General features: G+C 41.1%; 1 protein-coding gene across 7 annotated transcripts in view; it reads right to left on the bottom strand.

Moving 5' to 3' along the window:
• The window catches only part of pbx3b (pre-B-cell leukemia homeobox 3b), a 55312-nt gene extending 29276 nt beyond the window's left edge, over positions 1-26036 (bottom strand). For 4 of the 7 annotated variants that reach the window (XM_072434183.1, XM_072434187.1, XM_072434185.1 and 1 more), the window contains exons 1-2: positions 25723-26036; positions 25277-25356 (exon numbers count right to left, since the gene is read on the bottom strand). In XM_072434183.1, coding sequence (XP_072290284.1) covers positions 25277-25356; positions 25723-25967 — 325 coding nt within the window. In that variant the 5' untranslated portion in view covers positions 25968-26036. The remainder of the gene's footprint in view (positions 1-25276; positions 25357-25722) is intronic. The other 3 variants (XM_072434184.1, XM_072434186.1, XM_072434189.1) reach the window with 2 other exon arrangements.
• Between the last annotated feature and the right edge of the window lie 1808 nt (positions 26037-27844).

Below are 27844 nucleotides of genomic sequence, written 5' to 3'. Positions count from 1 at the left end.
AATCATATTACTAGTTGTGTGTGCATCGCCAATGATCCTTATTTAGCTTTTAGCCGTGGAATATGAGTAGGCACTCCGCATTCAGCAGCAAAGAAAGTGTCTTTTATCTTACTATAAATCCTCATTATTTCTAATAGCACTTGCGAAGGCTAAAGAGTAGAGCGGAGCATGTTCTCTTTATTCGGCAGTCACTGACAGACATGGCCAGGCTCTATGGGTTAATGTAATATCACAGTTGGATGCCTCCTCAACTCACTTACATTCCCTGTTAGCTTAAAAGTCCTTCTGCGAGTGGAAGGAAAAAAGAGGGCATGAAGGAGGTGGGTTTTGTGGGATCTTCTTTGTTATTTGTATCGGCAAAAGTGGAAAATTAATGGCAATAGGAATTTAAAAATCTTCTGCAAGAACAATAAGACGGTCGGAAATAAGGGATTTCAGGCTTCAAATATGACTTAATTGTTATGACTATTATTAGTATCATTAGTCTGTCGTAAGATGTAAATGCATTCGAATCAAAATAGTGGAAATATTTGTGATTTAAAGCCATACAATTTACATATTATTTTTTTCTACTGAAATAAATGGACCACAGTATTCACTATTTTAGGATTAAATGTAGGGCTACATGAAGAAACGTTGATCTAAGAATAGAAAAATTGACTGTAAAAAGCCCATGGTTCATCTGCTGAGACTGGCATATCAATTAGGATTGTGAATAAGAATGTAATTGAAAGCAACAGGAGCAGAAAGAAACGGAAATTCATCAAGGCAAGCATGGAAAAGCACAAATGAGCTCCCAACCAGACACCAAGAGACATTTTTTATTCTCTACAGCGCGCTCTTTACCTAATCTCTTCGTGGCTATTACCCAAACAATAAAATCTGCAACCAACAAGTGTGCCCTGTGTAGCATCCTTTAATAATTCGAAGGAGCCTAATTGTTTTATTAGAGGTACAAATGGATATTTCTTACACTGTGTTTTAGAGACTTATAAAGTTAACAGTAAAGGGGTGGCTTAAGTGCTCACCCTGAGGGGCAGCAATAAGGAAAATCCAGTTTTATAAAAGGAGGAAAAACAAAGCATTATGCAATTAGCTCATCAGTCACGACCTGTTGAGAGTGGGTTAGCACCTTTTAGCCTGTAAATTGGAGCAGTATTGCCACACTTCTAGGCTGCCTTATATCTTTTATTGGGTAAGCTTTATTTAGTGCTACCAGACCATTGTAACCAATCTCTATGGCCAGCAGCATCTGTGCCTCACCACATCCTTATCTTTGCTGGCAACCGGCTCTAGCAACAATCACTGTAGCTCCACTGTCGCTAAATAGCACGTTCCTCTCAGCCCGAGTCTCCCTTTTTTCCTAGGCAGCACGGGCTTCTCCAGCTGCAGCCTAATTTCCTGTGACTTGCCTAATTACTGTAATTAAGGATTAATTGCCATTAATTATTCACACATAAGCTCATCGCAAATCATGGGGTAAATGTCTTATGAAAGCTGCCATACAAGCCATGTATAAACACACTAGGATGCTCCAGGCGGCTGAATCGATCACCCAGCCCTCCAGCAAATCTCCACGCCACACTTAGGAAAACAACCATAAGTCTAACCCAAAACCAACAGCCCTATCCAGGTGATGGAGGAATCAATTCAGGCCTTATTTGTCTCTGGCACTCACGGTTGGTTCCATTCGCAGCACTTTTTGCAGCTCAAATAAGGCAAGACTACTAATTTGATGTCTTCAAAATAATGGTATAAAACTAAATAGTGATCTGACAATCAATCACACACACGCACACAAACACACGCACGCGCACACACCCTATTGACCAGCCTTCATCATGCTCTGAGTGAGTGACAGGTGGTTTTAACCAATCACAATGTCATGTGTCAAAATAACAAAATGAGGGATGTAAATACACTATGAAATTAAATCTAGAGTCAATTTCGTCGAACCAAAATATATAATCATAGCCGTCATATTTTTGTGAACTAAAACAAATTGAAGATGACTAAAATTGCATACTTTCTCGTCTAATAAAATGAGACTAAATTACAAATCCTATTACAAATGAGCACTGAGTCGCAAAAAACAGCAAAGCGACTCACTGTAGTGTCATATGGACAAACCCTTGCCTCCAGTTAGCCAAAGCTTTTATCTCTTTGCAGAAGTGGTCCGACTGACTGTGCGACTGCAGAATAAGCAAACATTTACATTTGCAGACGATCGCTGACGATTCCCAGGCTTTTAGGGAAATGGTTCAAGCTTGCTCGTCATAAAATCATAATAATGACTGTAATGTAAATCCGCTGAGTATGACTTGCCTTCCATGAGGTTGCATGCAAACAGTATTTAACCAGCCGACACTTTTATTAGGCCTTAAATCTTTGGCAGTGTATCTGAAATGTTCCGCAAGTTAATGGTGGATACTTTTACACACTTTACTTAGATACTTTACAAGGAATGTATACATCACTTTTTTCCCCTTTTACGTTGGTTTAGTTTTACAGATATATTGTGTGTTGGAGATTTTTTCCCCTTACCTTACACCTTACAACCTAATATTGTGTTTCATGGAGTTAAATTTAACCAAACACCACTACTTTATACAATTTTACTACAACTACTTTTTGAATGCACCTTTGTTCAGCAAAATACAGCCGAGTTAAAGGTTAAACGTGGATAAAGCAAATCCACTTAAACCATGTGTCTGATTTACACATTTATGTTAATGTGCTTTCTCCACATTCTTTATAAACATCCTCTTTGTAAATCCATCAATAAGAAGTCCTGTGTAATCCCGACAATCCCCACATCACAGGGAAACAGCATCCCACATGAAGACGGGCGGATAACAAGCCTCATACACAGAAGCTGGGGCCAAGCGCTGGCAGAATTCCTCTCATCAGCATTACTGCACCACACTTTAATTTATAGAGCTGAGCCAGTTCTGTTTTATGTGTTTCTCAGATTAACGTGCACAGCCATAGTTTTTTACTGCTACGGTCTTTGATCAAGTCCAATTTACTGGGATTAATCTAAGGTCCAAGTATGGGCAATGCTAGCGGTGCCATATTTTCCAAAAGAGAGTGTCTTTTGAAGTATTACAACCCAGTTAAAGTAGGATATTAGTCTCTTTATCTTTGTCCAATTTTATTAAGCATTTGAAATTATATGTCGTCCTTTTTGAACAGAAAAACTGTGGTAGGTACCAGACATATACTTCATTTATGATCTGTTAATTTCAAATACTTTTTTCAGAAGAAGCAAATGTACTAGTAGTAGTAGAAGTAAGTAGTAATATATGTAGAAATATCTGCAAATAGCATTAGCTGTGGAAGACATAACTTTATATTGACTATACAGTGTTTTGTTGTTGTTGTTTTTAATCTAAATAAATGCATATGTACATTCACATACAATTATAAGGAGCGAGAAAAACATAAAACAGACAGTAATACTTAATGAAGTCAAATGGTTCCAAAAAACAACATTTGAGGATTAAGTCATCATTTACAACAAGTAATAACAGGAGATATTATTCACCATGTAAACACAATACTTTTAGCTTTGGCATATTTGTTGCTGGAGAGATTTTGGAGATATTGAAAGTAGTCCATCTCTAGAAGTTGAGATATGGACGGTTTGGTTGGTTGATATAGTCCATGAAGTATTTTCTAGTGCATTTCTTAAATGCTATTTTTGATGCAGAATTTTGAAGTAATAAGTAAATAACTTTTCCATTTGCTGTTAAGAAATAATAAGGGCTTTTGTTTTGATTTTGGATACAGTTTCGCACAAGTATGTGGCATTTCTTACTAGTGATATCATCTATAAGTGTTACTATGTTGCCTGTCACCAGACCCTGAGCCTTGGAAAGTTAGCTTTTCTGCCCTGCCCTCCCACTCACCTCCCACTCACCTCCCACTCGCATCACACCACCTCCCTGAGCGTCCATGTATCATCGTGCTATTGATGCCTAATTGATACTTCCCTATCTATTGTCACCTTCTCTCCTCTGTTAGCTAAGTCGGTTCTGCATGTCACATCACATTTATGGACTGCCGGCTGCCTTGATCTCGGTAATTAGACTTTATGTGCTAATTGGTGTAAATACAAAGATGGGAGTTGCAGGCACACGCATCACACCACAGCTATAAATTGATACACGTGTTGTGGGAAAGTAATAGGGGGTATTTCTATCAAAGCTTTTCTTCGTTGCATGTTGAGCTAAAAAATATTTGGACAAGTCGAGATATCTCTCAACAGTTTTGAAAGTGTTATATACATACATATTTAGAGTGTTTCATCAGGTGTATGTAGACAACCTGCAAACCACACCGCCACTATTCTTGAAGCAATCTATAACCTAATCAACAAAAAATCTTTCTATAACGTTTTAAAAATACCATATCATTGTGATGTGTCAAACTTAGGACAGACTCCACTTAATGTTCAGCGATGACAATTAAAGTAAAACGTCCAAGTCCAAACCCTTCCATCTGCTTCCTCTACTCTCACTCTCAGGGATGCACCATACAATTAAATAAAACCAGAACGTGTAGTAGAGATTAAAGCTGCTTTCAATTCAAATACACAAGCATGTTCTTTTGGCTTTTCTTTCATTTCCAACTTGGTTCTTTTTAAACTCTGTGTTGTCAGCAGATGTCCTTCTCCAGGAGACAAAGAAAATGAGAGGGGCTGGATATCATCAGCATAGAAATGAGGCTCCTCTCCATGGCCCTTCTAAGACACAGCCACAGCGCCGCTCCAGCCACTGCACTACCTTTTCAACTTGCAAATGACAGTGTCACCAAATGCTATCCTTCCATCAATCAAGTCAGGGGGTCATGAATATACAAAAGGCAGCGTGCAGACTGGCTGCCTCCCGCAGCTCTACTTGGCCCAATTATACAGGCTCGGCTTTCTCCTGTGAGCGTCCACTTTTTGTCTCAGTCTAAAGGCTACAGTCCAGGCAGCCTCAGGCTTAATCAAGGTAGGTCACGCATACTGGACCTCTCAAGTGGACTGCAAATGCAAGTTAAATGTGGACACCAAATGTCATCTTTCTTTTACATCATTACTCCTGGGGGGTAAAGACAGCATGGGGTCAGTCCTGCTCCCCTCTCTCCTCCATGTGCTGAAAAGCTCCCCTTTACCCAAACACAAGCGTGGGCCGTCATGACGCCCTGCCCCTCCTCCCTCTGCTCTTGAAGCCTCTGCTGCAGCCTGCGTGCCCCTTTCTTTACCCCAGCTGTCAGATCATAGTAGTGAATTAGCATTCTAACGGATACGCCTCAACCCAGGGAGGAATTAGCACACAGGAGTAACTAATGACCTCCCTGCTGAAAGTGGACCTTATAGTCGATGGCACCGATGATCAATAAGACTGCCTCAGCTTGCTTGCTCTTTCTTTTCTCTAAATCTGCAACAGCCTTAGAAAAGACATTCAAGACAATTTATTTAAAACTGAATTTGGCTTGCAGTGAGCCTTTTTAATTATTTATCCAAAACAGACATTCCCACCATCAGTGCACATAAATATGCAAGCAGAGCCAATTGGTCAATAATATCTCATTGTTACACTATGTATTCATTATGATGGACAATGTAAACAAGACACAACAATGTGTTAATGTAAGTAATGTTACAAGATAGCATCAATCACTGGCTGCTATTGTGCTGCTCGTGTTGACAAAGCGCTGCAGAAGCTGAACAATCAATCATCTCATTAAAAGCTATGGTTTTAATTGTTTTTGATGAGTGTGGCACTAAAGCAAAGGTAAAGACCATTTGGTTACGATGAAAGCTGGTACTGTGTGAGGACAGCAACAATATATGTTCAATGGATTTGTTTCAATCCAATTCTTCAATTCAATTCTTGGGTCATCATAGAAAACCCATCTTTCTTGTCACAGCTACATTCAAATACATGTGATTTGATGCTCTTGCAAAGGCAGCACATTTAGCCAGACTTAGGAACAGCACAAGATCACTGCCTTTTGAACCCCATCTGCTTAGATTACATCTAGCTGTCTTCAAACATGTCAAAGGAGCTTTATCCACGTTTTCAACCATCTGAAACAAATTGACTCATAGCTGAAAAAATATGATCCATTTTCAACATAGATGCTAGCTTTGATCCGTTTGTTTGATGTGATAGTATGTCTGCCAAGATGGAGCAATCAAGTCACAATAAGTCTCCAAGGACAGCACGAAAGCATAGGTTTAATGTGGGCCTACGGCTGGGAAAATAAATTACCCTGAATATGTATTTGGACGTCGGAATGGCGGCTATAAGAGCAGAGTAGGTTTGGGTAAACCAACAGTCTGTCTGCTGTAATTTATAGACAGCAATGATAAATATTGTTTGTTCATGACAGTCACATGAAATAATAAAGCATGGCTGGCTCTAAACATTAGTAAATCTTGACACTATTGATTTATAATGTCTAACAGTGACATCAAACCAAACAACTGACAGAAACAATGCCAGGGCTTTAGGAGCAGTTTGTCAACTATTAATTCTGTCAAAGGGGTTTTCGCTCTAAGCTGAGAGAGGCTGTCTTGCAGTTGTCAATCCCTCGGCTGGAAACAGTGCAGCACGTCCGCGGGTAAAGGCCCTAGGCGCTGCTCCGTTAGCCCTAATTACCCTCCGCCTCGCTTTGGCAACGACAAGTGCAGCCGCTATTTAAAATGCATGTTAATTATGCAAATTATTAATTGGGCTGGTGCTTGAGGATTTGTGTTTATGCCCGGATTAGAGTTAATAACTGTATCAAGCTACATTTTAAGCCTGACCTATGACAAGTAATGCCGAGGTGCTGAAAGGGATATTTTCCAATACATTACCCTCTCTTCTCTTCCATAGCCATCACAGAAGGCTGCGTCAATGACACACAGCCAGACGCAAGTTGGATCTCACTACGTACATCTCCGTGATTGTCACTGATGCAGCCACGTCTCAGTGGTTTATATTACTGTTAACTAGTTTTCGCATGCACTCGACCGGGCCCCCAAACACATAAACAGTGAGGCTCTTATTTCACGGCGATTGTGGACTGGCTGTCAGGCTAATTGCACACACCTGTGATGGGGACCGCACATGCTCTGTCACCACCTGCCACCGGGAGCAGTCAAGAGCAGCAGCAGCTCACACTGGTCACCCACTTATCACGCGCTTCAAATGGCACATTCACAGCAGCGCTCGGCTTTAGTCCAGTATTTAGTGTTGTATATATTGTCTGGAAAATACACTGTTTCACTGCTTTTATGTTCAGCAGTGCACCACACTCTGAACTTGTGTAACTTTGGTATATTGGAAGTGAGGGATGAGATCAAATGTGTGCTGAAACAAGCATAAACTACATTTCAGATATTACCAAAACGCAGGCGCCATTCTGAGTCTATCCATCTAATAATCCTTTAGCGTATCACAAAAACATGACATAGGTGAAGGAGCCCACTGTAGAGGTCTGCGCGTCCCTGCGTCAGCACTCCTCTCACTTCCCGCCACCACCGAAATGGTTACGGGTGCATTAAGCTGTTTTGCTCAATGGCCCTTGACCAATATAAAGAAGCACTGAGATAGCATGTTCTGATTTATGCCCTGTGAAGTCATTATGAATGCATGTGCGCACTTGCATGAACGCCGACACACACACCATTTGTGATATAGATGAGAAGATAGACAGACAAATAGATAGGTCAAAATTAGATCTCTCCCTGGGAAGTAGTAAATGCATCCCAGGACCAAATCTTGACAAAATAAGTGTTCACTCTTTGTTTGGGTCTAAATTATGGCTTGATTAAAGTCTAGTGGAAAGCTACAGTAAATCTGGAGCAAATGTTTGCTGGTGCTCCTCTAAAATGGGAAATATTGATCAGTCTGATTTCCCTGGGTACTGGGGAGCTGTAGTGGAAGAGTGAGAGACATTATTTAAGAGACATGGAGCCCAAGCAACAACAAAAAAAAGAACACATTATGGAGTATGCCTTGAAACATGACTTTAGTCTGAGTGGCTTTTGATGTCGAGGCAAAAGGGTTGTTCATCACTGTCTGCATGGGAACCGAGGGGTGCTTGTCTGCTGTTGATTTTACATTATTAATTTGAGGCACACAAGGTCACAGGGGCCTCTATAGTCATGAGAACCAGTTGTTATCTTAACACAGCTGTCGAGCCCGATCCGCACTGAGTGATTATACTATTGATTGGTAGAAAGGTATAGGAGAACGCTCCGAATTCACAGCCTCACCGAATGAAGGTTGTGGCCTGACCAGCACCCATTTTATGTGCACAAGGGATCAAGTAGTACAACAATGCAAAAGGCAATGCAATTCAAGAGCATATGAACAGGTTCTCAAGTAGAGCTGAGTAAAACAGAATCCCTCTGTCTATGCCATCAATAAGCGACATTCCATTGAAAATGTAGAGACAATTTACACATAACTGGCACAATTTTCTAACAGTTTAAACAATATTTAACAAAATAAAGGTGTTATCAGAAGTTCTTATTTGTCAAATCATAACTGTTCTATATGTGCAATATATATATGGGTTTTGGCCCTTGTTTATTTGTTGCGGTTGTGGAATTAGCTCTATATCTGTCACATCTGATGCTCATGTCCAACCAGGAAGTTATCTATAATCACTACAATAAGAAATAGCAGATTCCTTATTTTTATTTTAGTACTATTTGTTTAAAAAAAAGAAGGATTGCACTGACTAATAATAAGTCATATCATTTCTGAGTAACATTGCACAACATTTATATTTAACATTTACAGTAGGTAAAGCAAACGTTACCGTAAAATAATTGTGAACATGTGTTGAAATGGGAGGGATGTAGTGGAGCAGCTCTGCAGTAAAGCTGAGGAGCAGAAATAAAACAGAGGCTAATCTTAAACAAAGGGGTTGAATCCTGAGCAGCTGGCATGGAGTGAACTCTTCTGGAGAGGGAATGCCAGTTTCAGAGCGCCCCAAGCATCGATTTAGAGCCAAGGCAGTAAACAGCTTTTATCAGCAATAATGATGGCATAATCCCAGCTAAAGAGGAAAGTAGCATATGGTGCAAAGCCTACAACTGCAATCCCAACAAAGTAGAGGGGATTTCATTGTGTTGTCCACTTGAAAGACACTGCCAATTGTGTGTTTTCATTTTACTGATTACAGATCAAGCCAGATTAGTGTCCGTGAATGACAAATGTTGAGGGATCAAAATGTATTTAATCTATTTGCACAGATTTGCTTCAATAATAACACTTACTCATCCAACTCATCTAGTATAGTCACGATATCAAATGTTAGTGTTGACATTATTGTGAGAAGAAATAACACAATTCAACATTTACTCACGGCTATTGAGAGACCATGGCCGAACAACATTGAAATCCTTCATTTTCTTTCATTTGACCATTGTAGAATAGATCCACATTAATCCAGTAAGAAGCTTTAAGAAATCAAACTTCCTGAATGATAAAGTACAGGTGTATGTGGCTTTTAAAAGAAGCAATTTATGCCTAGGTTAACTTAGAGTATAGAGGGCTAGGGGTAGTTTGTATAGATATGTCTTGATTTTTGCTTTCATAATTACAATTTTTTTGTTCTTAAGATTACACTGTGACTTGAATAATAATTATGTAGTAACCAAATAATCTTGGCATCCCTAAACTCTAACAATTATCGCTTGAATGTATTTATTTTTTCTATTTCACTTGTGTTAAACTCTGCATTGTCACACAGCGGAAACACCTGGAGACAGCTCTTTTTCCGGGGCCGGTGTAACACAGCCAAGTATCACTGTAGACCGGCTCCAACCTCTGTCATTGATTTTCCTCAAAGCTTTGACCATTCATTGTTTGTGACATTCTCCTGTCGGCTCCTTAACACCCTTCAACCAAATCAATTTCATATTTTTGTCAATGATCTGTGACCAGATGAGGCAGATGGAGAGGGACGCCACGTGGTTTGGATTGTTGATTGTCAAGGAACAGTTCCATTTGCAGGTATCACAAGAAATACTGGGTTCAATTAAAGGCGCACCGTGTCGTCTCCATGGATATGTTATAGCTTTGCCTGGAATGCACCGCAGTATGGCATTAAACTTACCCACCGTTTCTCCTTTGACACAAGCCGTTGATGCTACCAGGCCTGGTTACAGGTTAGCTCTGCGGAGAGGCAAGCCCACTCACAAGTTACAATGCTTTTTTTAAGGTATTTTTGAGAATGTGATGAAATAAATGCTAGATGGATATGTTTGTACTGTGGAATATTCCAGGCAAAGCAACAACACATCCATGAAATGAAATGTGGATTAAATTAAATGAACTTTAAAACATAAGTATGCTTTTTGTTCTTGTTGTGTAGTGTCACTATAAAACTGGTGTATTATAATAACGTTAAAGTAATATTAAACTGTATGTAATCAAGGTAAGAAAAATCCCTTGTAAATGGTTAAAAGCCTTGCTTGTGTTTCCTTGGCCCAGAAACTGTGCCCTCTATCATAGTCTCAATATCCCAGACTAACAATGACAACAATAATAGCCCCCATGACCTTGACTTCCCGTCTGGACTCTTTGAAAAATATTTGATAGCAATATTAAGTGCAACAATAACGAGATGAATATTCCCTATTTAGTGTGGACAGCTTTAGGACGCGGTGTGAAGGGAGAGCTGCCTGCTGCCGCTACATGCTGGTCACTCTTAGTTGTCAGGGCTGATTTATTGCCTCCGAGCTGTTCAATTTCACATTTTGTCCTCGTCATATCCCCGACTCATGATCATTCTGCACTGACCCTTGTAGGGCAAGCAGGGAATATTGATAAAACAATTATCTGCTTGCCGTTCATTTGATTTTCCATTTCAATTACGGATTGGAGGAGGCAAAAAGAAAAGATTGCGCCATTGATTTTTTTTCTACCTTACATCAGGAAGGATGCAGGGCTTTGATGGGATGCTTTGGTGACATGAAATAGGGGAATGAGAAGGCACCAGGCTCCCAATACAACACTGCATTGCATATATTTATGAACCACAATTTAAGACATGTGCATTACATACATTCACAAATATAAATGTATACAAATATGGTAAATATAAAGTTCCTATACCTTAAAAAAGAAAACTGCACATTGCCAGAGCTGAGGCTTTATGGCCTTCTAAAAGCTGGGGTACCTGATGTTGTAAATGTAAATGTAGCATACTGTAAAAGCAAGACTTTGTGACAAACTGAGTCCGCTGCACACTGTCTATATGTAATAATAAAGTATTTTCTTTCTTGTCAAGTAAGAGTTGAACGCAGCCTTCTGATTAGCTTAAGTGGTCCACCCCAGTTGCACTTCAATGTCTGAAAAAAGCAGTTCCAATACTGTGCACATGCTTAAAATGAATGTGCCAAAGGGTTTGTGAGAGCCAAGAATTAGTTAGACAGATTTAAATAGCTACTCAAGAAAATCAAGTACCCCAACTTTAATGATGCCCCCGCCATTTGAACCATCCTTCAGCGCAACCTGGCAGGAACACGAGCAATACAACGCGGAAGTTAACAAAAGGCGAATAGTTATAATTATTTACTGCTCACCTGCGGACATAAACGCAAACACGTATTTATATAAGGTGTTGTTGTGTTGAGATTTGGATGGGTGCGCAGCGTCTCTCCACGGGGGGCCAGCCTGTTCACACTGCTGCTGACCTGAGGTAAACACTGGCAGCTGACACTCTAGAGGCCAAAGGACCCAAAGGTCGGAGCAGTTTGTCAGCGACACCATTCTGCTCTCTCCCCTCGCTCTAACGCTCTGCCACTGTCTATTTGTCACTCCAAAATGACAACATGCTTGCATCACACTTGATTTTCCTGCAGCTCTGACACACTGCTGTACTCCGCCCGCACTGAGCAATAACAGAGTAGAACATGAAGTTGGGCTGGTTTAAAATCACTAGAAATTAATCTTGCTAACACATATTCAGATTCTATTGGGAAGACGTTAAACACCAAGTTTCTTTCAACCAAGTCCTGTCAAATGAATCCATTACCACATAAAGTAAATAGATTCTTCTGTAAATGATTTGGAACATTGGTAATGACTAAAGACCTAATGGGAATCCTGCTAAAATAGCCTTTAGGGAGCCTGGGAAAATGTGCCTCGCTGAAGTGGCCGGCTGCTGGCCAAAATCCTGTGTGGAGGGGAGAGGAGAGGAGGGGCGAACTTCTGCAACACAGTGAGTCTGCTCTGAGCACATAGGCTCTCCTGCAGAATCGTGTAAAAATGCTGAAGACGTAGAAAGTCCAATGATGACGCTACTGTTGTCCACTGATCCAGCGCGGTCACTACTACTATCTTTTCATATGGCAGCTCGGGCGGTCCGCTTGGCCGCACAGGACAACTGCCAGGGGAGCTCACACGGCTGACCTGAAATAAATGTGGCTTTGATCAAAGTTTAGCGTTGGCCCGATCAGTCTGTGTGCTACAGATCAGGGAGATGAGACCTGCACTCTCAGGTCCTGGCAACTGCTCTTTCCCAAAGCTACAGTACCCCCCACCATCACAGGATTATGTTGGGCAATTAAGGTAATGAACTGGCTAACGTAACAGCACATAATGAGCCTTTTGATCCCTATGCTCAGAGGTGCCTTCCAGTTTCTTCGATACCCTTTCCTCTGTAATATTTAAGGAGGAAGAAAGTGTTACTGGGTAAATTCAGACCTAAATTTTAGGTCTTTTTGTATTTTGTCTGTGGAATTCAGAAAAAGGTTCCAAAATAAATGGGTATAGAGAAAAGAGGGGGGGGGAATCCTCCTGCTTAGATTTTTGGTTTGGCCTCAGTACTGTCCAAAGTACTGCTTCGCTTGTGTCCGTGTGGCAGCCAAAGCCCACATTCCAGCTCCCCTAATCAACCTCCCACCGCATCACAGTGCAACTCTTCTGCTTGCTCCCTTTTCATTTGAACACATTTTCTAGCCAAAAATTTCACTTCAATCTCACCTCATCTCTCCATACTACATTAACCCCTGGCAATTGCCTTCCAAATGACCCCATTAAGCTGTAATTGCCTCAGCAGGCCTGCTCCCTCGCTTGTAATTCTGTGCAGCGAACCCACCAGACGTTCCCTCGGCATTGTTTCATGTTCTGGCTCCCATCAGCCGCTTAGACGCTGACCCCTCCACCCCCACCCTGCCTCCACCTCGCTCCTCTCTGGACACCACCATAGTACTGCCGCTGCTAACCAGGAGCACAGCCACCGGCAAAGTCCACTCAGCTAGTAGTTAGCTCGCACAGGAAGGGTCATAGATTAGTTTATGTTCAGGCGTACAGTAATATTAACATGTGATTACAGTCTTACAACAACACATTCACATCTAAAGACAATGCTCAATGTGAGGCGCTATGGCAATGTTCAACAATTAAGAGTCATCATATTTACATTACTGGATTCATAATAAAGATGACATTTGTATATTAAAGCATGATTTATCTTCAGTTGTCATTAAGGATGCTGTTGGTTGTAGAGCACGATGCCAGTGGTGACACCCGCCATAGCACCTCCCAGCACAACTTCACCTTTCCTGTTCCCATGAGGGAGCTCACGTCAAGTCTGCTCAACTTTTTGACGAAGGCCTCCATGGATAACTAACGTGCAAATGCGGATAGGTGGAGAAAGCGATCCTGACAGTGATGTATTGCAACTAGTTGCAGGTGTCAAAAAGACGCTCCACTGCCAGCCATCGGTGTGCATTGACTATATATATATGCATGCATGCACACATCCCTGTCCCCGAGTGTCCTGTGTATGTGTCTAGGTCGCACACTGTATTGTGAGCCCAGGCCTTTAGAATTGACCTGGTATGAGAGGGGGGCTTGGGCTAATAACCCATTCAACACTCCCTCAATCTAAGCAGCACATCCTCCCTGCTGTAACACATTGCTTTGCATATAAAACTCTCCTGTACAGCTCTTAGACTGCCCTGTCTCCACACTCTTTAGTGTAATCTCTTACCCTGTTTCTTCTACAACACATTGCTAAAGAAAACGATCCAAGGATATATGCAGCCAGTTATTGACAAAATACAGCCACATTGATTTTCCAGTTTTATGCTGCAGCAATTTTCCTTAACTCAAAGTGTGTACTGTAAATTAATTCCCAGCCTTAGATATGCAGTGCTTTCTGTGAACACACAAACCTTCAGAAGCGCTTTAGATCATGGCACGCTTTCGTTGCACATTTATTTAAATTCATTCTCTTCCTAAGCAAATGTTCCCAGGAATATCAAGGTGTTTTGGTAGCAAAGCTCTAACTGATCCGCAGGGATTTACTTCCAACAGCCTGTCTCTCCCTCGCCTTTCAACACAAAACTCTGCGCTCCAATCAAAATGAACCACCAGGGACCCCCGGCTCCCTCCCCCCTGAGCTATGCCTGCTCCGACTGTGTGATAGCAGCCGCTCTGCCATTGATCGTCGAGTTTAGCACCGAGCATGCATGCCACCGTTAGCACAAAACAAAGACCTCTCCAGCTTTAATAGCAGCACACGCGGTTAATGCAGCCAACATCTCCGGCTTTCCTCTGGCCTTGAAGAACAAATGAAAGAAAACAGATAGCAATTAAAAGGTTAACTAGGGTCCATGTCTCGTCACAACTCATTTTATTCACACAAATCTTTTTAACTCATAAACAAACTCATATTTTTGGAGAGAATGTGCAGAGTTGCCACAAGTGATAAAAAGGAGCATTCATGTCTTGGTCATAATTGTGTTTTATGTTACAAATCTAATTGTAGACACAGGATTCAAAAAGGAAACACAGCTTATTGATCCACCTAACACAGGCCAGGAACAACTCATGAATTAAGAATGAGATACATCACCATTAACCCCACAGTACCCAGCTTGTGGCCTACCAACAACATGTCTCTATATTTTTTTTTATTTCCAAGATAATTCTTTTTGACAATCTAAATACATACAAATTCAACCTGTTTACTTAGTCTAAGGTTGATTCACTGGTGACAGAGAATAAATTCTTCCATTTTGTGCGAGGTTCTAAAATTGCCATCATTTTTAATTAATTCTTAATTAAAATATATTACACCACAGCTTCTACCCATCTCTCTTGATATTCTAACATAATCAATTCAGAACCATTTACATATCATTAATTAAAAGCTTTCCTCTCTCATCCTTAAAATCATAATGAGGGCCGATTCCTCATTAGTAACCTATAAGGGAGGAAAAAACAATGCGCCACAGAATGGATGATGTGTCCCAATCCGAGCCTTTTGTCTTTCTAAAAAGCCATTTTTACCACTTAAATGGATTTTTCAGTCAATTATGTTTTGGAATGAAAATAAGTGAAATAGGAGTCACTTAGTTGTTTTTTGAACGCAGCTTTGAAAATAAAGTGCCTATGATTGGTCCATTTTACTTTGAATATTTGCTCAAATAAAATATAAATTCATATAATGATAATGGGAAGGTCCATTCATCAAGAGAACTGCACGATAGGCAATTTAGTTACACAGGCTGGACATGGAAAAAATATATATATTTCAAGATTTATCTATTTTTGTGATTACAATGATGAACCATCTAAAAAAAAAAGTATAACTTGGAATATATTATTACATGAAAAAGTGGTACTTGCATAAACTATTCGCATCAACAACTAAACAATAATTGCACTTCAACTTAATATACTGAAATACAACTTCATATTTTATTTAAATTGTGTGAACAGGGATATTTCATTCTGTAAGCTGTGAGGTTTGTGAATAAGTCAAACATTTCATATTGCGTACATATATAATCCCATACTTGTTGATATGGCGAGCGGCTGAATAATCATTAAATATATAAATAAAGTCTGGCTATGCAAAAGCAGGTCATTTATTATCCAGCCCTTTTTAAAAGCCTCCACACTCGCAGCACACTATCTCCTCATCTTGAGCTCTCTCTTAAAGAAGAGTAATAATATCAAATAATGATAGGTATTGTTATGCCGGGGATCAGGCGGATCCTGATTTTTATCGCGCGTCTCTCACAGGTGCCGCGCGGCGTTACTTGTCAGGACTGCATGTCTGGGTCTTCCACATGTCAGATAAAAATCGCTGCACTTGGTGTTTCGGCAGCACTGACAGCAATTTATTTGAATGTTTTGTCACAGCGGTGTTGGTGCATTTTGTGTGGGCTGCTCACCAGAATGGCAACAGCTTTCTGACAGAAGACACACGGAATCTGCATCGACTCACAATGGTGCAAAAACATATGTGAGCTGCCTGTTTTGGATAATTAATTAATGTATTCAAATAAAGTGTGTGAGTTTGTAATGAGGAAAGGTGACAGCGTGATAATGTTTACACCGACTCCTATTTACACCTGCATGACCAAACGCCTAAAAATAAAATATCCCTTTTACAAGTACACTCCAATGTAAGTGTGTGTAAATAACAAATCAAAGCGTGCCGTCTCCTCCGTGACATGGGATATTGAGTGAGTTAATGGAATCCTCTCAAAGACAGGAACTCTATTTTTACACCATGATAATTAAACTACGACACACTTATAATTTACAGCCCCGGCTTAATTGCGTAGGAAAAGTGAAATGGGAAGAGGTCTATGAGAGGAGATTAAATGTTCGTGCTCAGTAGTGGAGCCTCTGCATCTCGACAACACTGCTGTATCTTTTAGCATCACAGAGTGTATCAAAGATTAGGTAATGAAATATGCACTGTCCTATTTTTCAGCTGGCGGAGCCTTTGACAAATCGAGTACAATCCAAAATCTCCATAAATCACTATTAAAGACAAGTATATCATCACTGGCGCATATATCTTCTCCAGCCTGACCTGTAGACTAATGAGAAAAGGCCCAGACTATCTTGTCTGATTAATTAATTCAAAATGTCGGCTGTTATTCAAATGTGAGCCCGGTGTTATTTGAATAACACTTGACAGGAACGCCTGAAGAAATAATTTCTGGTTTGTGAGGCTGCGGCGGCATTACTGATGATGGCTCGTGGAAATGTTACAAGCCAAAGAGAAGAATTTTTTCCCTCCTTTTCTTTCTCCCGCTCCTCAGTCATGATAGCTCCAAGAAGTATTTCATTACTTCAACCAACCCCACACCCCATCCAAGTACTACAACTACCTCCCTCGCAATTACGGCGTTTTTTCCACTGCCTGTCCTTCTCGGTGGTGTGTTTGTGTTCCCTCCCACAGCGGGCTCTGGATGTACGGGGTTCTGGCTCTGGCTCCGGGAGAGGGAGAGGAGGAGAGAGAGGGAGATGTGCTGGCAGAGAGGAAGGTCAGGATTTTTACAACTGCAGCCCCCCGATGCTGACAGGCCGGCGCTGGCACAGGGACACACTCTGTTTGGCTTTCCCACGTTAACACACATCCACAGCGCTCCATCTCCATCACGCCACACTCCCACTTTTAATCAGAGCATTTGTATCCGCAGTACGACTGGAAAGGGCGGTGGTTTACTTTGTTCAGCAATATGGGATGTCACGACAGCAGATTGTTTGGTTACGATATAAAGATTATTCACGGTTATTGACAGGCAACAAAACAAAAATGAAATTGTTAGTATACTGTTCCGATAGTGTGTGACAAGCTGAATGCAAAAGCAAAAGGATTGTGATTGTGTGCACTGTACGTTGAGTACAGAGTGAATTGAAATGACAAATTTAGCATCTAAAATAGTCAGAATTATTCGTTTTTAGTTCTTACAATTATATTCTGACCTGAATAAATTAATTGAATAATCTGGACAGCTCTATTCATCAATAAGTTAGGATATATTGTGTGAAAATGAGATAGTAAACAGTTATATTTAACAAATGCAAAACATAAAAGTCAGAAAAAGTAATGAACTGTAGCGGTTGTCGATAGTTTTCCTGCCATTTGTTATTTCTGTCTCAACTTGTTTGAAATGTGTTGCAATCGTAAGCACCTTTTTTAATTTCACTCAATAATTTACAAATCTCTGTTGACCTGTCTAAAGATTTTTAAGTTACAATAATAAGTAGTGAGGTTGTATGTGCGGCGGACGCCTAGGGGCAGAGTACATTCCCATATCGCTCCCTTCATCAAGCATGGATCCTAATCAGGGCTGGAGAGATAGAAGACGCTCAGTCATTAAATAAATAAACAATAAAACTGTGCCACGCCACGCTCCCGTTCGACACCCGCGAGAAGGACGTCGTGATCCGCATACAGAGCTCCGAGTCAGCTCACCTTTGAAGCCATACAAGAGAACACACAAACACAGCCTAATATATTATAGTACAAGAAAGCCCCTGCACTATTTCAATACAACTGGCCTTCAATATTTGGTCCAACTTGTGTTTATAGCTATTCTGTCATTTCAATATAAAGAACACGTAATGAAATGGCACTGTAAGTTAAAATGTGAAATGAAAAAGGTTGCAAATGACTACAAATTTGAACAATAAATACAATAGATTTTAAAATGTGTGAATACATTGCACGGACTGAGCTGCAGTACCAACTTTTTGGGAACATTTTATCAGGACAACGAATTATAACTGAATTCTGCACAACTACTTTTTCCAAACACTTCGGAGAGAAAAGCCTGTCCTTAACTGGTCTCGACACATACAAACAGGTACAAACACATATAAACAAAGCGAAGGGGCCATCGCTGATTCATGGTGAGTTTTAGCGGACGTGTGCGGCTCGCTGCCATTCATCAGAAGAAAGCAGGAGCGGTGATGAACAGTGAGAGAGCTCGGCGTCGGCCTGGATCACTGACACAAACAATCAAAGCTGACACAGTCTCCGTATAGCACCTGCCACTCCAGCAACACAAATAGATCAATATAGGAGAGAGAGGATCGAGGGAGGACGTATTCAGTGTTTAAAACTCATATCCGTGCACTCGCATCATCTTCCCGAGCCCCTGTGATGTAAAAAGTGCACGCCTAATACATATCAATCACCCTGACAGAGGAAATGCTTATTTGAGGAGCAAACGTGAGGCGAGGTGCACTGTGTCAGCAGAATGTCCCCTGTCAAAACTCGCCATTTAAATTTGGCGTTGTTGCCAAGACAAATGTCCTTATAAGGAAAATCCCTTACATTGCTACTCGTAGGATTTTAATGCACGCTTTAATTCTCCATTACTTGAGAGAGGAAGTACCTGCAAGTGTGGAAACGCATTAGAGAGAAAGTAAGAAATGAACAGAAGGGTCTGGGGATCTCTCCAGCAGACACAATTAAATATTCATGCGTCTCCTCCTAGGACACAACACATACAGATCACTATCATGGCAACAGCACACCACCATTTTGTTCGAATTTGGCTCGTGATCAATGTGAAAATATCACGTTTCATGAGAAGAATGAGAGCGAATGCAACACTTAAAATGCACAATGTTTTTTTTTTTCACTAAAACATACTCAAATGTGTCTCTGGGCTACGCGCCACCGGACAATAGACCAGCGCTCGCCGTGTTAGTGAATCATTCCAAAATTCATTACGAGCTCTCAGTCCGCTCCTGACACGTGCTGGAGGAAAAACCAAGAGAAGAATAGCAGTAATGTACTCTGGATGACCTCCACTTTCTAAAGAGAGGAGAACCAGCTTTTTTGCTTTTCACTCCCCATCAAAGAGCAGTAAAAGGAGGGACAGCATTCCCCTGCTCAGCATCATTAATCATAGCTTTCTGGGAGCAAGCGCATATTAATTTCTGTCATCCCAAACATCATTGGGTATTGTTATGCCACAGCTTAGTGCTCATTCACCAGCAGACGCCGGCCGTTCCTCCTGGTTTTTGAGGGAAGACAGGAGCGGCATGGCTGCGTTTCAGGCCTTTCTCCCTGGGGCTCTGACACCAATTAAGCCGTTTCAGCGAGAGAGACAAAAACAAAGTCCAATGGTTCACTGTAACATGAGACAGCACCTCACCACTGGCCCCTCGCCATCTTTCCACGACTTCTAAAATAAACTACAACAATTTAGGAATATATAAGGTATGCTTAGCGCGGGTTACTGACCTTATCACACAGACGGTACGCGAAGAGTTACAATTTGGAAAGTTTGGTCAAACAAATTGTATCAGTAATAAAACATAAATCAAAGTAAGTACCGTCAATCAAAGTATTCAATTACATGTACTTAAATAATTATTCACAAAACCACTTTCAACTTCAGCTAGAGTTAATAAGTACATCTTCGTTTCGATCCACCTCAGCAAACAATCTATTCACGTCCTCCACTAAAATTATAATAAAAAATACATACAAGGACGGCATCAATAAAAAATGCATCTCACCATAACAGATCAAGAAAAGTGCTCAGTGTGCGGTTCCCTGGTTGACTTCTGGAACAGCGGCAGAGAGAGAAGCTTGTCTTAGGGCAAAAGCAGAATAATGCAAGGTTTGTTATGAATTAAATATTAGAAATCTTAACACAGCAGCAGCCAATAAGAATTATTTGCCTTATTAAAGCAGCAGAAGACGCTGATTAAAATTTCATTGCATTGCAGTCTTTTTCCCATTTCTGCCTTCAATATATCATTGTAATGTATGAAACATGTGGAACAATGGCATATGGAACAATGGGGGAGAGGGACTTCATTTTCAAGGCTTGTAAATGAGGAAGAAACAGTGCAGATTTCCGTGCGCTCTGTTTAAGGAGACAATATTATGGCACAGCTATTGTTTAGAGTCAAAAGGTCTATGTTAATTTTATACCCCTGAATATTTACTGAAAACTGATAATGTCCTTTACAGACAATATCACCTGTAGGAGTGCATCTTATTCAGGAAGCGCCACTGGCAAACAGAATACCTGTTTTGATGGCTATAGGTCAGTTATCTATCCGTACGTAATGTGTACAGAATAAATGAACATCATGCTGTCTATTGTCCCATGAGAAAAAGTCTTCCCTGAAACACTAGAGCTAATGAAATAGGGGCCTATAAATAGCTGCGTCATTACTGGGAGAGGGGACTTGCTTTTGCACCAGTCTTTCACTCTCAACCCTTTTTACACTAATAACAGCAGCCTCTATGGCTTTACATATACTCTGACACAGTAATGAACGCAGTGACACCAGAGACTCCACCAGTGACTCCACCAGAGACTCCACCAGAGAGGAGAAAATAAATAAACGCCAGAGTGTCATACCCCAAGCTTAATTAATACGTGCAATGGCAAAAAAAAAAAAAAAAAAATGGCATCATTACTTTGACCTTTTTTTAGACTTTACTTTCAGTGCTTTTCCTTCGTTATTTCATTTTTTCCTAATTTGAACGGATACAAATATTCTGTCAGAGAGTAGTGATCAAAGGTAAAAGGCAAATGCACTGATATTAACTTTAGTAGCAATAAAAGAGCATATCAGCTTAACTCTAAAATACAAAGTAGCAGACAGTTTGAAGTGGTCTTGTTATCCACACTTTTATTCAGCCCCAGTCTAAACAACCAGTCTCCAGCAGCCCCCTGCTCCTTGTGCTGCACACTCATTGCAATCAATCGTTCCTTTTTGCATCCCAAGCAGGCTTTCGCTGGCTGCCACTGCCTGGAGATAACTATTTCACCACCTCTGTCATGCCTAATTAACAACTCAGATGTACAATTCAGAAATTTCGCAATTAACCTACTAAAATATTGTTGGAGGATGCTAATTGTTATTGCCAGTTGCCATAAAGCCTCATTTGCATAACGTATGTGCAAGAAACAATTATGAGCTGTTGATCGCACAGGAGCCCGCGGAAATGGCTCGGAGCGGGGCAGAAGGGAGAGAGACGCGAGCAGATGAAGGGGACGTCAGCGCATGCCGGGACACAAAGCAGATTTGAGGAGCAGCAGTGGAGCTGAAGTATCTATCTCCAATAGAAAAGCGTTGAGTTGATTCTTTGTGCTCGTCTTTGTCTGGCTCCGTCCCGTCATTTCATGTGGGCTGATGGGTATTGGGGAAGTGCTCGGATAAAAGGCACACGCTCCACGGTCCCGCTCCGCGCTTTAGAGGAGGAATCAGAGCCAGAGCGACAGTCAGGACCCCAGCTGTGTGCGCGCCATTCGCCACAACACTATCTAGTCTGTGCAGCCGCATCACTGGGGTCTCGCAGACAAAAAGCCAGGAAAGTCAATTGTCTCTGCAGCTCAGTGGCTTTGTGCTCTGTCTGCTTGTTACTGTAGCTTTACATAAATGCAGGACCAAATATAGACGCATATGTGGCCTTGGTTTAACACACAAAAAGTAATAGTTATATAGTTAATAGTAATAGTATAATTTGATTCGTTTACCTCTAATAAGTCATTAGTAGTCCGAAGACTCATTAAGAATGTCAGAGAACATTGAAATGAATGCTCCCAGAAGATTTCAGAAATGCTTACCTACTCAGTCCTAACTCTATTTACGGCAGGTAATGCTTTTAGTCAGCCTTGCATGTGGTTAATTACAGCCCATCCACCATTGTATTTAGTTACCACACTGTCCTCAGCTCAATATTAGACTGGCCATACATGCGGGCGCGTTACAAAGTATTTTAAACACATCGAGAATATCTGTAAAACGACTGATTTGTGTAATAAGAGGAGTTTTCCCATAATCCACTGCTTCAAACAGTCGGAGCAGACACGTCTCTACCTCCGCAGACATCCCCCCCGCTTGTGAACCTGCCGAGCCAAAGGTCATGAAAACAACAAGTCAATACGCAGCCAAAAGGAGCGCCACGCAGCTGGGAGAGCAGCGGAGACGAGCTAAGCTTCTCCGTAGCACTGCGTGATTTAGCCTGTAATAGTTTTCTGTAATCTCTTTCTATTGATTAAAGCTCACATCAAAGAGGAGTCTTGCCACAGAACCTCTCTTTTCCTGGTCAGAAATACCATATGGAGGTAATCTTTCACCTTTGTTATTCTTGCCGCTCCCACTGCTGCTGCTGCTGCTATTCCACAGACAAGAAGGGAGTAGCCAGCAGGAGAAGACAAACTCAGCACACAGGGCAGGGAGAGCTGCACAACTCATCTGAATCGCACACCATTTCTACTCAATGCATCCATTGTCTCCTCGCATGAAGGCGAAAGGTGTATCTCGGCGACTTTTCTAACGGGGAAAAAATAATGAAACAATGTTGATTTTTTAAAAGGAGAGAGAAACACACAAGGACAAAGACCAGCACTTGTCAACCAAATCTCACATTTGTCTTATTAAAATGCAAGGAAATTTGGGGTTGAAAAAACCTCCTGCTAAAAACACTCAATTTAGTGACAGGCAAATGACTTCATGCTGCCACTTAATCTCATTTCTTGCATAATGCTCTCTAATTAGCATATCAAAGTGAATTAATACTTCTAGGGCATTAGCAATGCAGAAATATGCCGAGCCTCTACAATAGCAGTCTGAAGAGTGCCAGAAACTTCTTAACAGCTTCAAAAGTCCTCCAAGTGTTAATAACGTGGCACTTTCAACAACGGACAAAAGCAACAGTGCTATCTCAACATCGTCAAAATGGTGTAAGGCTTTGAACATAATGACGCCTTTTCATCTGCGCACATTGATAATATGATACATGCATGAGGTAATTACACTCATGATTCTTGGACCGTGTTCAATTTCATTATTAAAAGTCATTTGGAGAAAATGGGTGGATCCCAAAGCAGAAAAAAGACAAGCAGTTCCAGTGTGTGGAAGACATGAAAAGGGACATTAAAAGGTTGAAGGAAGCGCGGGGAATGATGCTACGCTGAGGCAGTGAAAGGCTGGCTGTGTGCTGGGGGAAAGCGCGGTCAACAAGGCCACCGGACCAGCTGAGCCCTGTCAGCGGCTGAGAGGGGGAGGCAGTGACTCTCAAGTACAGGTTAACCACGCACACACACAAATACACAAACGCACACAATCACAACTTGCTACGGACTTATCTCGGACACACACCTTTGCACCACAACGCAATTACAAGAACAGGCTCGACACTTGGCCACAGGATCACTTCTTAACTTCTACAATGACCCCAGAACCATCAAGTCCAAAAGTAAGATTATATTAAATCTAGATAATATGTTGTTTAGTTTAGTTGAACATTTTTGCAAAGTCTTTTTCTTTTTGCTTTTACATCATAAGGCAACAAGTTATTGCTAAACTTTTCTACAATGTGGTAAAAATGACTTAATTTAATTAATTCAATTTACAGAGTGAGTCAACAAGCTACAGATAAATATGACAATATAACAATAATTGAAAATTAAATGTTTTATTATGGACGCCATGCCTCGCCTGTGTGGCTGTGTATATATTATATACGTTATATATGTTATATTATAGTACGTTCAAAATGTATCGGGGGTAAAAGTGATTTTGATGCTCAATTTTCTGCACAAATAAAAACAGCCAGGTTCCACATTAAATATACTTCTATGCATCGTTTCATCTGCAGTCACACAGACAGTGGAGCAGCAGACCCTGTGCCCCTCCGACGCCGCACCTGTGCGTTAGGGAAGTTCATAAACTTTTATGATCTCCTTTAAACCCTTTACTCATAAAACGCACAAAAGGTCACAAATCTGACAGACCAGCGTCCTCTGCAAATTATACTGTGGTGTTTACTGCACAAAGAGCCATTTTATACATTATATTTACACAAATATTCTCAATATTGAACTATTCTACAAAGTGTCATGTTTAGATAAAACAATATTACAATTTATCATTTACTACTGAAAGTTTCAGATTTACACTTGCATGGTTTTGATGGATTAAAATGTATATTCATATAATAAAAATAATATATGATTTCATAAATAAAATAAGTTTTGTATAGACTATATTTTAAATAAAAAATATACAAAATGCAGAATATTATTGTGCACAGTATGAAGTGGTACACACACGTTTTGAAGTATGCACAAGGAGGAAATCAGACCTGACCCATAATGCAGCATCCTTCTAAAATATAACCAGAAATACTTTGATAACAAAAAGAACTGCACTACACTAGAATTAACATTAAGATACATTTGGTCATTTAACTGCCGCTATTATAAATATGACAACTCTTTAATGTTTAATCTAATCTATGTTTGTGATACTTCCTTTCTTCATTCATAAACACAAGCATGTGATTTTGCAATGATGGAGAAGATGCGTGCTCTAACAACACGATGTGGCGTTAAAAACAGTTGATTGATTGGTTTGGGCAGAGGTCCCCTTGTAACCCCTGATGACTGCTGCCAGTGCAGGACTGCAGGTAGAATCCACACACTTATGACATCCTCACTTAAAGCTATAAGAGATGTGTTTACATTGAAGAGTCTTACCTGTTTTTTCTTTGATTTCACAGAGAACGCTGAAGAGTGCTGGTTTCATTCTGTGACAGTTCAGTCCATGTTTCCTGTTTCAGTATAAGACAAAATCAAATAGTGAAATAAGTTCACTGCTAAAGTACATTTACACAATTACTTAAGACTGTTTTAGAATTATTCAGAAAATTAGCAGTATCTGTGCAGCAAACTCCTGCTAATAATTTCCTCCATACTTTGTGCTTGTAAAAAAACAAAAGAAAAAACTTGTGCGCACTGACTTTCAACAGGAAAATAAAACATAACAGGCTACATAATCCCCTTAATGACAAGTTGGTGAGAGGTTCCACCGCGTTAACACATTAGCAGCACATTAACGGTCTATTGTTATGGTGCACTGGGGAGTTAAGTTAAGCGCCTCTGTTAACGCTGCCAACTTATAAAACATATTTAAATCAACCAACTTTGCTTGCGCCTCGTCCAGACTCTGATCGGTTATGGTCATGATCTGATGGAGGATGTCGCCGATGTCTTGCTTCCTGCCGTCGCCGTCCGTCCCGTCGTGTCCATGTGGAGGCAATGCCATGCCACCTTGTACCGAGTGGCCGGCGAGACTCACGCCGCCGATCGACTGCATGATCCGGGCTTGATCGTCCATATTCGCCGCTAAAGAGTCCGTGCACTGAGCCACACAAATTGAAAAACTCATATACGAAGCGGGCTACAACAACATACGCAGACTGAGATGGAGAGGCGGAGAAGCGGGGGACGGATGCTGCGGACGCGACTTCAAAAAATGTAGATTTTGTCCAAATTTTACGCACGGTCCAAAGTGCCAAAATGAGTGGTTGGATTGCAAGGAAAAGGAGACAAAAGCGTCTTGATTCAAAGTAAAGTGTCAAAGCTGAATGAGGTGGGTGTCCATCGTGTCGTATCCCGGTGCCAATCTGTCTTTTCGCGGCGCGTTGACGGCTGATATAGACACAAACGCTCCTTGATGATCGCTCATTTATTCACGCTCTTCTTTTGCACGGGATTCCCTTTCGTGTTCTCCTCTGACATTACAAAAAAAAAGAAGAAAAATCCAAAATCCTCGTGGTTTTTTTGGGCAGCGGCAACAAAAATATCCACTGTGTTAAGTAAATGCAAATAGTCTTAGCAGGTGTTCAACTGCAAAATGAATCCTGCAACAACAACAAAAAATAGAAAAAAACACGCACTCTGCAAAGCGCGAGTAGCTTTAAAAATTAAAATAAAATTAGAAAAAGTTGGAGGTTTTTTTAAAATGCTTAGAAAAAAAAATACCCTACAAGAAATTAATAATTAGGCTGCGGCGCGGTGCAAAGGCGACGCGCAGGAAAAATCTCTCGCCCTGCTCAAATTTATGAGCTGCAGCCTGAGCCTTGTGTGTGTTTTATGTTGTTTGATGGCAGCGCTAGTGAGCGATTGACAGTGTGCCAATGCCACTCACTCAGTCAGTGCAGACGTGTCAGAGCCGGGGAACAGAGCTTGGGAGAAAATACGGGAGAAAAAAAAATAAAAAAGAAATAAATAAAGAATACAAATTGCGAGGACGCACGCTCCGCCCTGTAGAGGAGGGGTCTATATTCTTGTCACTTCTCGCCTGAACACCAAAAAACCAAATGTTAAGCGCGAGTGCTTCGGATGGTGATTAGAACGATGTCCCTCTCGCGCTCGTTTCCGTTCCTCCCGCGGTCCCGTGTCTCCCGTGTCTCTCCGCGCGCGCGTGTGCACTTGCAGCTACTTAGTTCTACCGGCTAATAAAGATGTATCCTGCTACAACACAGGCAAATACATAATGAGAGTTTTTACACAGTTTGATGTTCCAGCCGCATAGTCCCCTCGTAAGCCCCGCTTCGGAACGGCCAAACTCGAAGACATGTTTATATTATTCCCTAACTCGGGCTCCTCCACCAATCACAGCGCGCCGTGATGGAGACTGACGACACCGGTGACCTATGAGCGGAGACGCACGAGGCTGCGGCCCGCCTACTCCATCCCTCCATCTTCACGCGGCTCCGCACAAAAGGAAGGCAACTTCTCATTGGCCGTTGCCCCGAGTGACACGCAGAGTGCACGCAGGCGGCGCTGCTCTGTGCTCCTCCGCAGTTGCTATGGTAGCAGACTAGTTGTTGAGCCGGGATGCGAGGATGTCAGAGTTACACGGAGGCATAAGTAAATAGAAATTAACAAAATCTTCGCTTTTCAGTGTTGTCCTGAGAGTGGCTACAAGCATGCGTGTTGCACAGTTGTAAATGATTCATCATCTTCAACTTTTGCAGCTGCAAGATGGTTTAAAGTTTTCTAGCTTTGCTTTTTTGTCAGTGTTATGTTATGTTATGTTTTTAAAAAATATTGTCAATGGTTTACATAGAAGGCGTATATAGTAGTTTTAAAATATTCCTGGGTTTTAGGTCAATTCCTGCCTGTTTTTACTGCCTGCTTTAAAGATTGAGTGAGGACCTTTGCCCTATATAATATTATCATTTGAATTGTGCTATTGCTATGACAATGGAGAACCTTTGCCATGTCAAATCCTTCAAATCAGGAAAGAATGACCTGAAA

This window comes from Eucyclogobius newberryi, unplaced genomic scaffold, assembly GCF_026437365.1.
Source record: "Eucyclogobius newberryi isolate DKJ021-1_F unplaced genomic scaffold, fEucNew1.0.hap1 SCAF_6, whole genome shotgun sequence".
In the NCBI taxonomy this organism is placed as follows: Eukaryota; Metazoa; Chordata; class Actinopteri; order Gobiiformes; family Gobiidae; genus Eucyclogobius; species Eucyclogobius newberryi.
The sequence above is the reverse complement of the archived record's forward strand: the minus strand, read 5'-3'. Positions and strand labels throughout refer to the sequence as shown.